General features: G+C 33.7%; 1 protein-coding gene across 3 annotated transcripts in view; it reads right to left on the bottom strand.

Moving 5' to 3' along the window:
• Nucleotides 1–322: 322 nt before the first annotated feature.
• GOLM2 (golgi membrane protein 2) overlaps nt 323–12,367 on the bottom strand; it is a 107,875-nt gene continuing 95,830 nt past the window's right edge. For 2 of the 3 annotated variants that reach the window (XM_087859201.1, XM_045772294.2), the window contains 2 exons: nt 9,259–9,426; nt 323–2,393 (listed from right to left, as the gene is read on the bottom strand). In XM_087859201.1, coding sequence (XP_087715327.1) covers nt 2,323–2,393; nt 9,259–9,426 — 239 coding nt within the window. In that variant the 3' untranslated portion in view covers nt 323–2,322. The remainder of the gene's footprint in view (nt 2,394–9,258; nt 9,427–12,367) is intronic. The other variant, XM_045772302.2, reaches the window with a different exon arrangement.

Here is a 12,367-nt window from a genome sequence, read left to right as displayed (position 1 = left end):
TTAGCTGAGCCTAAAATGTATTCTAAATTTGCTCAAATCTTAGTATTAAAATGTAGCTATTTGGGGCGCCTGGGTGGCACAGCGGTTAAGCGCCTGCCTTCGGCTCAGGGCGTGATCCCGGCGTTATGGGATCGAGCCCCACAATCAGGCTCCTCTGCTGGGAGCCTGCTCTTCCTCTCCCACTCCCCCTGCTTGTGTTCCCTCTCTCGCTGGCTGTCTCTATCTCTGTCAAATAAATAAATAAAATCTTTTAAAAAAAAAATGTAGCTATTTGCATCACATGAATGTGATATGTGTATATGTATCAGAATCAGCAAAATAGTAAAACAAGTTTAATTTTAATTTATTAGAACCCAGTAAATGATGATTTTAAAAGCAGAGTTTCCATCAAATTAACACTTAATTCCGGGCAAAAATACATGTAAAAAACCTAAATCTTAAGGCAGAAGTAAACTACTATAAAAACCAGCGTGTCTATTACAGACTGTAGAATGTCAGAATTTTAAGAGATTCACATAGTATTTTATAGCACTAAAATGTTAATACAGTCAGAAATATTATCAATTGGTCCAAGATTTTCAGTTTATAAAATGTCTAGACTAATTGAAGAAATTTTGCTATAGAAGTAAAAGCTACCATATAATTAAGTGATCGTTTTTATGACAAAGGCAGGAATTTCATGGTTTTCATTTGTAAAGATTTTACAGTATTAAATATAAAGTATTACTAGAAGTATGTTTTAGATTCATCTTCCCACCCTAATGCCCAAAAAGCATACATCAATTCCCTTTAACTCCACTTTTTAAAATTCTGTGAATTATCATACCTATTCATTATAGGCCTCACTATACTCAGCATAGGCATGAATTGCTTACTTTGATTTGGTAGAAACAACAATTTTAGTAACTCAGTATATCTTTTCCTGGTCGCTAAATAATTTCAAACTGAAGTCTAAGAATTTGTGCACCTCTAATAAGTGAACAGATTTTTTACCTCTTTAAGTTTGAATTTTTTACTAAAACCTGAGCACAATGGCGGGGGGGGGGAAGCATTTCATGTTTATGTGCAATTAACAGTAGTCCTTATGAAAAACAGAGTTAACAACCTTAAATTTCTCCTTATCATCAAAACCTTTTATTTTGGGGTGGGGGATAAAATTTAAAAGATTTAAATCCAAAAGCAGAGATTAACTATAACTAGCTTATGCATTCTATGGAACAGTGTCAAAAAAATGCATTTAAAATAATTTTGTAAGTCTACCAAATATGAGGTTTATGGGTTCTTAACAACATATTAATTACAAAGATTCTTCATCTTTATTACAAACTTTTAAGCTATTTTAATAAAACGGCTGTAGACCTCACTGTACTTCTACTTATCTGTGCATTAATAAAAATCTGTTAAAACTCCTTATTTAGTACTTCTGAAAAATTCTAGTCAAGTAAGATCACTATAACTACAAGAGAAGCTTTGAAATACTGATTGCAGATTCGTTTCAAAGTTGATTTAGCTTCTTTCAGAATCTGGCATTTAAACCATGAATATTTTCACCAACTTGGACTCTGAAAATATAAAAATTTTAGCCAATGATGGTTAAAGTTAAATAGTACTAGTATGATGTGAGAAAATAAAAATTGAAAATATATTGTCAATCATGCATTTCACAATTTCATGAACTAAGTAAGGTATAACTCATAAATATTGTTATGTCTTTGCAGGTTACCTCAACTTCCATCAGGCATCAGCTGAAAGCTATCTGCCAAAACACATCAGCACTCATGTAAAATAAAAGAAGTAGGGAAATGATTTTGTACACATGCTGCCCAGTGTTTGGCTTTCAGGATTCAACCCCTCTTTTATGTAAATATTCTAGGTATAACTCCATGAAGAGCATGAGATGAGGGCTAGCAAGAATATATTAGTGTATAAAAAGTTTTTCAGCTGAGTAACTATTCTCACTGGGGTTATGCTATGTGCAACATATAAACTGTACAACCAATTTTTCCTATTTGTCCATTTGTGGAAAGAATTAGGCTCAATAAAATGTAAAATATACATTAGTTCATTTTAAATGCAAAGATTACAGTTCTGCTTACTTTGTTTTTGGCTCGACTGTAATATAACTGAAAAAATCTCCGCTTTAATAATACAATATGAAAAAGTTCACCTATGTACAGGGGTACATTTCTTCATTAAAATTTTTCCTTAAATCTATCTCAATGTATCTTTACAACTGATCTTTACAACAAAAGTCAAAAACAATGAAGTAGAAATGATTCCATTTTACAGCACTTTCGGTTTTCTGAAGTTTTCCTTTAGGGCTTAAAGAACATCATTGAAACGTTGCTTTCCATAGTCCGCAGGATCCATCTGAAGTTCTCGTTCTTCATCATCTGTAAGGGAAATAGTTATGTATCAAGAACATTATTTTTTAAATCACTTGCAGAAAACCTATTAAATACCTCAGTTTTTTCCTCAGCCTTAAGGTAGTTTCTGCTTGTTATTTTACGCCTTCTAAAATAGTGTTCTATTTCTTAGTTGCTTGCCTAAACAGTGAAAACAGTATATTGGAAGATGACTTAATTTTAACAAATCATTTGACAGTAGTTAGATAAGTAGATAGAAAGAAGTAGAGCTAGATATAATTAGCAAAACCTTAGGAACCCACAAACATTGAGGAGTTGATCCTTATATATAAAATACATTATTTCTACTAGATGAAGTAGTCCTTTAAAGTTTTGGTAGAAACCATTCTGTATACATTTTCATGCCCTTAAAAAAAAACAGCTTTTTTTCTAATTACAAAATGAATCCACACTCATCACATAAAAATTAGAAAATAAAAGATAGGAAAACAAAAATTACTCAGAATCCCAATATTTAACATTATAGTGGATTTCTTTGCTCCTCTGCAAATAGCTTACCAGCAACTTCTTAAATGAAATGTACTAACCAAACTTAACTTTTTCTTTACCAAGAAGAAAAAAATTATTACATAATATTGTTAGTAAAATCCTCAAAGTCACTTTGAGTAACTATATTAAAAAACTCCATATAATGCTTTGGAGTTTGACTTACTTAGCCACTGACAGGTTTTTCTGGGTCCTTCTTGGCTATCACCTGTCACTTCACATTACTGTTAGTTTATCTGCCAGTAGCAATCCTTTTCTAATTTTGTTATAAACTACAGGTTTTGAAATAAGACTGCTCAGAATACAAAAATTACGTTAGAACAAGAATGAAAAGTAATTTAATCAAAGCAGAGAGGCTTCTTTTTTAGCACATGGCTTTAATGACATCTTTTGGCTCCTCCACAGCCTTAAAACATGATTTTTCATACTTTCTGGTTCACAGTTACAACTACCCAACAGCTTAGTTTTTGACAGACTGAGGTGTTACTATCATAATTGTCTGGAGATACAATTTTATATAATTTAAAGAGTTATATGTTAGAATTCAAATTCATGTGTATACTATAACTTTCTGAAATCTGTTCTTTTAGATTTGATAGGTTTCTCACTCTCAGCTTCTCTAATATATCCTATCGTAAAATTTTGTTCAAGAAAGATACCATATGGTGTATGTAGTATGTATTAACTTTACATAATGATGTGTTATTTTTTCTTTATTCATAAAAAATGACAAATAAACCAACTTTCTTTTTTCCTTTCAATAACTTTCCTGTTAAACTTATAGAAATTCTCATTTAGAATTGCAGACAACCATTTTGCATCATAAGATAACAAAATGATGTCATATCTTCAATAGCATAATCCACTAGGTATGATAACCTCAAACCTGTTACAGGTAAAGGCTGAAATTGTATCCATAATCACACCCATATTTTGAAAATATGCTAATCAATGTCTTATCATAGAGCTCTTTATACTTTAAAAATTATCTTTGTTTTTTTTTTTTAAGATTTTATTTATTTGACACAGAGCACAAGCAGGGGGAGCAACAGGCAAAGGGAGAGGGAGAAGCAGGCCCCCGTGGAGCAAGGAGTCCAATGTGGGATGGGATCCCAGAACTTCAGGAATCATGACCTAAGCCCAAGCCAGACGCTTAACTGAGTGAGCCACCGTGGCGCCCCAAAATTTTCTTTGGTTTTAAAAGGAAAATACGGACACCTAGGTGGCTCAGGTGGTTAAGCGCCTGCCTTCAGCTCAGGTCATGCTCCCAGGGTCCTGAGATCCAGTCCCAACTCCAGCGCCTTGCTCCACGGGGAGGCTGCTTCTCCCTCTGCCCACCGCTCCCACTGCTTGTACTCTCTCTTGACAAAAAAAATTAATAAAATCTTTTAATAAAATAAAAGGAAAGGAAAATAATCACTGGCACCTCTCCAGAAAGCTATCCTTAGGATCCATGTTACAGGATATCACCTTATGTCTATAAACACATCTTTCAGGACTTTAGTAATTATATGCAGAATTAATCACCATGGAGTAGTGGGAAAGGCAGCTATACAAAAGAAAATGCCTAGAAATTTAACAGGAAAGTTACTAAAAGGAAAAAGTAGATACATCAGAAGATTTTTAAGTGAGTAATTTTAAAGAGAAAATAAGAGCAAAGCTCTGAGAATAGAAAAACTGAATTCTAGTCCTGACCCAGGTACATAACAAACCTGAGCTAGTTTCTAACCTCTTTAGACCCCTAATTACCTTCTCAGTAGAGTACAGATAGCAGTAACTGTTTTTCCTACCTCAAAATAAAATAATGCATATGAAGGCAGTCTTTACTTCCAAAGTCTTCTATAAATATAAGGAGTTTAAAATCATAAAAATATGATTTTAATCAAATTTTAATATGGTGCCTTCACATTATTTTTCAGATTCCACAGGACTTTTGGAATATTGCATTTTTCTTACATTGAACTATTATTTATATTAACTAGAGTCCGTTTTCAGTGTAGCTATTCTAACTAGAATTGAAATTTCTACTGACAACCTTTTTGCATATATTTGTAAAGTATGTTGAAATTACCTAACCAAATCTGATACAGAACCGAGAACCACTAAATATAATTATATTTTATTTCATTTTACAAAGCAGCAAAATCTGTAAATACCTCATTAACATAAAATGACTTTTAAAGGCAACAGAAAAACATTCATAATTTATTAAATAATTTCTAGATTCCCTCTGAAGTCAAGAAAGGACCACCTTCATAAAGCAAGCTCTACCAAGCAAGAACATCTTGGGGTAATAAGGCAGTGAGGCTCCACTAAAATGTACAAATTAATCCACAGGCCAAATGCAGTTATCCTCTAAAGCAGGCAATCCAAAGAAAAAAATTCTATGTTTGCTTTTATTTCTTAAAAATTATTATTCAACAAACACTTATGTAGTGCTTGCGGTGCGGAAGACTTGTTCTAAGTGCTGAACAAATATCTGAATCATATAATCCACATAACAACAGGTGACTATATCCCTATTTTACAGATAAGGATATTGAGGTATAGAGGTTGGGTAATTCACAAAGTCATACAGCTGGTAAGTGGTGGAGCTAGGATTCAAATCCAGGCAATCTGGCTCCAGAATCCAGGCACTTAAGCATTATGTTAAGCTTCCTTCCATAAATACACCCAGTTACATGCAGGTCATATTCTATTAAGCAAACTTGGAACTTCTATGGGATTAAAGATAAGGGTAAAGAGAATGTGTAAACATCCATCTCCTTATTACAATAAAGAATGAATTAAAAGACATATCCATCAGATGTATAGTGTTTCCAGGGTTAATCTATTCATTGGGTCACTTAAAAGAATGCAGGAAAAAGAATTTTTTATACCAATGCAAATAAAATAATATTTCTTTTAGAATGCTTCAGGAAACCAGCAATTAAAAATAAAAATAAACCAGGATTGTAAACACAGGAAAAATAGGCTTCACTTAATTCTACAAGAGAACACTCTATAGGTAGTGCTGTCCCAAATGATCAATACGTATGAACAGGCATCAGAGATAAAGCTGGAATCCCTTAGCTCTCTAATAGCAGAGATGATGCCCAAATCTCCATTTCATAATCAAGAATTTGGAGCACCAAAGCCAGAATGTCCTTAACTGAATCCAGAACCTCGGTACTGCAACTGGGATCTCTAATCCTAGGGACCCAACAGATCGAGAAAAAAATACTCCTAAGCAGAGAAGAGCCCCTAATACTAGAACCTTAGTAGTATTTCTGAAGTACGTTTGTTTTTTAATTGAAGTATAGTTGATACAATGTTCCATTAGTTTTAGGTGTACAGCATAGTGATTCCACAAGTCTATTCATTATTCTATGTTCACCACAGAGTGTAGCAGCCATCTATTACCAGCATGTTTCAATTTGTGATCTCTCTCTAGATGCAGAGTCTCAACTGTGGTAGTGAAGTATCTACTTCCTTTCGTGGGTTTGGGGGAAGATGTGTTTCAGGCATGCTCAAATCTGAAACACATTTTCCCATAATACCTGTGTTAAATATAGTGCTTCCACTGTGAATGTGACCACAGAATTTTAGAACTGAGAAGGACCATCTATTGTAGTTCAAACTTACATTACAGATGAAGAATTGTGGCCCAGAGAGTTTAAGTGACTTGAAGAGCAATACACAGCTGATCTCCTAACTCAGACTGTTTTTTCCCACTCTATTCTATTGCCTGCTTTGGCTACAAGTGCAAGCTGTCCTGGAAACCCAACCATTATTTCTACATTGAAACTATGAAGAACTGTTTTTTTTTTTTTTTAAGATTTTATTTATCCGACAGAGATAGAGACAGCCAGTGAGAGAGGGAACACAAGCAGGGGGAGTGGGAGAGGAAGAAGCAGGCTCTCAGCAGAGGAGCCTGACGTGGGGCTCGATCCCAGAACGCCGGGATCACGCCCTGAGCCGAAGGCAGACGCTTAACCGCTGTGCCACCCAGGCGCCCCTATGAAGAAATGTTTTTAAATTCTAAATATTCTAACTTAATAATAAACATTTAGAATCCAAATTGTTGATAAACAACAGAACACCTAAAACGGGCCCCTTCCCACTTTTTGGACAGTTAATACTACACCTAAAGAATCCCTGAAAACACGTTTAAAATTATTTGGGTCTACAATATTCTTTTTGAGTCAGTTCACTCAAACTTATCCCTCTTCATTTACTGCAGCTGATGGTCTTGAATCTTTGTTCCCTATAATAAAGGAGTCCTCTTCGTAGCTATCCTACCTATCCTTCTGCTGCTGTCATCTAATGAACCCCAAAATGGGATTCAAAAAAAAGTTAAGTGGTAACCCCCAGATCAAGTAAGCTTCACTTGCAAATGAGGAAACTCCTAAATTTAACAATCCCCTCCCTACTTCTTTGAAGGTATCATCTTAGGTCATTTCCCCATATTGCTTAAAAGTGATACATTTATTTCCTTGTGGAAGGAAAGGCAGAGCAGCATGAGGGTACTGAAGACCTAAAGTGGCAATGAGAACTGGGGGTGAGAGAGGGAGAAGTGTACAGGAGAGACAGAGAGAGAGAGAGAGAGAGGGAAGACACTGAAGATAAATGTACTTACTATGGATAAAAGCCATACAAAATAACTGAAATTTTGTGATAAAAGTCATTAACTTTAAGATAGCCTAAAACATAAGAAACGCTTTTCAATTACAGTTAAAATTATTTGCTCTAATAAGAACCTCAAAATTAACCAATGACATGACAGATAGCAGCTCTTATGAAAGAAAACTAGGCAATGTTTAAAGTGTAAACTAAGTTTATAAGACCAGAAGGTAAAAGGTTATTATTCTAGTCACAGTGGTAAGAGTAAAAACTCAATGAGAAAGCATAAAATTATCAGTTAACAACATTTACCCAGGGCCCTATATATGCTAAGTACTATGGTGGGGTGAGGAGATGGGTGAAGATGAAGGCAGAAAAGGATACAAACAAAATATAAGGAAAAATAAATGAAAATTCATGCCCTCCAAGAGCTTACAATCTAATTGGTGATATGATATATATCCATGAAAAAGCCTGAAAACAAATGTTATATATAACTGCAAAAAAATATAATCCAAACAAATCACAAAGCAAAGAGAAAAAATGGTAAAATTTATGAAAAATGGATGAGATTATAGAAAAGGTGGATATAATTTATTCAATAGCTCCAGTGTTTGAGAAGTTATTAATATATCCTTAAATAACTCCTAGAATTATTATTCTTTCTATTCCCAACAACCATTCTTCCAAAACTAGAATGTACTATTGAAACAATGTGTGGAAGTCAGAGTCTCTAGTTTCCCTTTTTCTATTAACTATGTAGTATTCTAGGACAACTGTATTTTCTTTTGAGTTTTATAAAAACAATCCTTGTCATGAACCTAAATAAAATATGATTACTTTAAAAAGAGTTAAGGACGAAATCAAGACAGTTTACACTGGAAAATATTTCATGCATCACATTATAAAATCTAATACATCACACATTATGTTCATAATCAACTTTTACAGAAAAGAGAAAAAGTTCCACAAATACCACGAAATGATATTAGCAGGCAAAAAAACAAGCCTAAAAACTTGCAATAATGCAACATACTCTGATATGCATGCATGGATAGGGCTGCATGCACACAGGTAAATTCTGAACTTTTAATAACTTAAAAGCTCAGAAGTTACACAGTTAGCAAGGAAAATATGTTGAATCTGTGTATTAAACATAAAATGGACAAATCTTTGTAAACCATTAAATATAAATTTTCAACTTCTCAGAAAAAATTTCAGTATATGTGCTGCCGAAGCGAGCACGAGAAAAAATTTCAAAAACAGCCTTCCTATACTGAGTCAGTAGTGAAATAATCTTATCTTCTGTGTGGAGGAGACCATTCCTTTTGGGGCTTCCCTTATAAAAAAAAAGGCTGTCTGGTCAATATTTGTACCAAGAATAATGAAATGTTTTCAGACGAGAAATTGGAAAAGAATTATTTTCTGGGAGTATTTGCCTCAGGTAAACTCTAGAGCTATTTCGAGCAATTTAAATCTAAAATTTCTGAATATTCTTGAGTTTCAAATTATATCAGTAATACATATAAGATAACAAAAAGGAAAATACTTAAAAAAATAATTAAGATCTACAAATATGACTACAATAAAATTGTTTTCAAAATAAAATTGAAAAACTACACAAGATCTCTTTGTATTAGGATTGTAATGCCACTAATAAGTGGGGGAAATTCTACACAAATTCAACCAAAAAATTTAGAGGTGGGTTTCATGGTCACAGCATGGAGGCCAGGCCCACGCTCACCTTGGACGTCTTCCTCTCCACCATCACCATCTTCTTCCTCATTGTAAGCCAGCTCAGCCTGCTTGTCTGCCTCGTACTCACCTACGTTACCATCATCCCCATTATAATCCGCCAGTTTAGAGCCATGCTGCGGATCAACAGGGGATTCATTCTCATCAAAGAATCGGCCTGTGAAGTAGGTAGAGGATTAATTCAAGAGTAAAGAGAGAAGAAAAGAAGGGGCCTACACTGGAGGCAGACCAGAAAGTAGACAAGTGAAACCTGGCAACTTTCAGGGTACTAGTTACAAAAAAGATACATTTTGTGAAGGTATACATTTTGTGAAGGTTATCCAAGACAAAAAAGAAATAAGAATGAAGATGGAAAACAACTTTTTAAAAAAGAATTTCTCTTTTGTGTTAATTTTAGTACTTGTTACTTAAGGTTTGAATATTTTCTTAAAGAAAAGGTTACCATTTTCAGGACCATTTTCCTAATAACCAACAGCTTCTCCAATATAAGTATTTGTCTAATTTACCACTTTAGGAGAACAACAAATAATTTTATTATTAGATACAATACATATGTGGAATCTGTAGTCATTTATTGCTTGTGAAATACCACTTTCTATAAATAATTTTGATAACTTTTTTTGTAAAAATCAACAAGTACTATGCAGGCTAGTTTCTTATTGGATGCTAAGACAAACTAACACAACTGAGAGCCATCTCATTCAGAGACAGTGACTCACGATAGCCTTGGATTTCCAAGGAGGGACGGCAGAAAGAATAAACCATCAGAATTCCTAGTGGTACATGTTTTGAAAAAACATCCCAAGTAATTCTGCTTTATTCTTTCCCATTTCCTAAGCAGGACTTTAAAAACTCAGTAGTAGAGGAAGCTTAAGAAAGTTGACCTACATGAGACTGTTACACTGCACACATTCATTTAAAAAAAAAGAAATAAAAAAGAGCAATAGATATAGCATCTACTGTAGAAAGGTATTCAACAACTAAGTACCGAAAATAAAAATGTTAGGCACACTAAGATCTGACTCACAAACACAAGTTAAACTCTACTTTGACATTAAATTTAAGTAGCATAAAAGTAAATTTTATTCTAATCCCTAAAACATAAATAACAGTAACTTGCTGATGAAAGAATTTAAGACTTAAAAAAATTATAAAAACTTTCTATGATAAGTCTAAAATTTTTTGAATTTTATTTTTAAGAATGACATTGCAATGAGATATTCAGGAAAAAAATTAATGACTTCTTTGCTTGGAAAGGAAGGTTAAGTACAAATGGAAAGAATTATGGAGGTATTTGGTCAATTCTACAAATAGCTCACCACATCACTAGGCCAATATATTTTATTTGCTGGGTAGAGTTAATCAAGAAAATAGTTAAAGAACAAATCACACTTACATAGGCTTTCAAGGATGGGGCATGTTTACAACAGGAGACTTAAGTAATTGGGGCCAATAAAAAGAGCATAAAGTCATCCTACATCTATTCCAGAATAAGGTTGGATATGTACACTTAACAAAAAAATGGAAAAGTTGATAAAATAGTTAAAGAAATGGATATAAAAGAGTTAAAGAGGAAAAAAACAGAAAGAAGAATATATAAGCTAATTTGAGAGAAAGACACCTTGTCTCCTAATGATAGTAATACAAAACAAAACCTCTTGGTGGCTTTTGTTATTATTTCTTTCTCTAACAATAAAATAGATGACACCATTTGTAAGCAGAAAAAGGGAGATTTATAGAGATCTACATTTTCTTTTTTAAAATGCAATATTTATTATGGTCTAAATACCTGGAGCAGTTAAATCATCCTTATGCAACAAAAAACTGTTGTTTTATATGCAAACATTTTAATATGGTAGTTATAGTTACCAGTGAATTCTCAAGGTATACCATTTTCTCTAAGAAAAATTTTTCTATTTTTTATCAGTTATGAAATATAGAAGACTAAAAAATTAGTCCAAAAAAGTTATTGTAAAATATAGTTATTATCATAAGACATGGTACATTAACCAAAAAAATTGTCCACCTATACCTATTATAATATTCCAACAGAACAATTTACAGTTTCTTTTATTTTTTTAAAGATTTTATCTACTCATTAGACAGAGAGAAAGAGAGATAGCACACAAGCAGGAGGAACAGCAGAGGGAGAGGGAGAAGTAGGCTCCCCACTGAGCAAGGAGCCCGATGCAGGGCTCGATCCCAGGACCCTGGGATCATGACCTGAGCCAAAGGCAGATGCTTAACTGACTGAGCCACCCACGCACCCCTATGGTTTCTTTCTTTTATAGGTGTTTGATGATCTGACTAGCCTGAATTCAGTCCTAAAATTATACTACTACAATTAGTGACGCTAGACAGAGATAACCAGAAAATCAATAACAAGAATGGTTGAAAAATCAACCACAGGGGCGCCTGGCTGCCTCAGTCAGTGGAGTGTGAGGCTCTTGTTCTTGAGGTTGTAAGTTCGGGTGTAGAGATTTCTTAAAAAAAAAAAAAAAAAAGAATGGATGACCACACCCCTGTCCTTTGCTAAGTAAGTAATTTATGCTATCATATATACAGAATTGTCATCTTTGGAGAAAGAGCTAACCCTTCATATAGGGTTGTTAACACTATGCTAGCCAAAACAAGGGAGAAAAAAAGAACCAGATACACGTTGCCAGTCAAGTTGGGACATCAAAATTCAAATTAAACAGTGAATGAATACGACAGTAAAAAGAAAAACGCCTAGCAATAATAAATATAACATGCTGCTAAATTATATAATTTTCAGGCAACATATTCACAAAAAGGGTTATATAAGGGAGAAATCTGTGTGGGTTAGAGCTAGAAGGGAAGATTTCAAAAAAGAGGCAAATACATTGAACCATGACAGAGAGAAGGAAAGAAACATTCGATGAATAGGTTAAGAAGGTACATGGAGTATTCAGGAGACAGTAGAGAGATTAATTTGACTGGATTTATATTAGACGAAAAAGAGGGAGTTTAGACAAGAAAATTAGGAATAATTATGGAAAATCTTTACAGCTAGAGACTTTAAAGGGCCTCTTATATCTACTTCACAAGGTCAGTGTTAGAATGAATGATAAAGTATA

The sequence above is a fragment of the Ursus americanus genome, chromosome 36, assembly GCF_024610735.1.
Source record: "Ursus americanus isolate L20-20 chromosome 36, mUrsAme1.1.p, whole genome shotgun sequence".
Taxonomy (NCBI): Eukaryota; Metazoa; Chordata; class Mammalia; order Carnivora; family Ursidae; genus Ursus; species Ursus americanus.
Note: the sequence above shows the minus strand (reverse complement) of the source record. Positions and strands in the feature narration are given on the sequence as shown.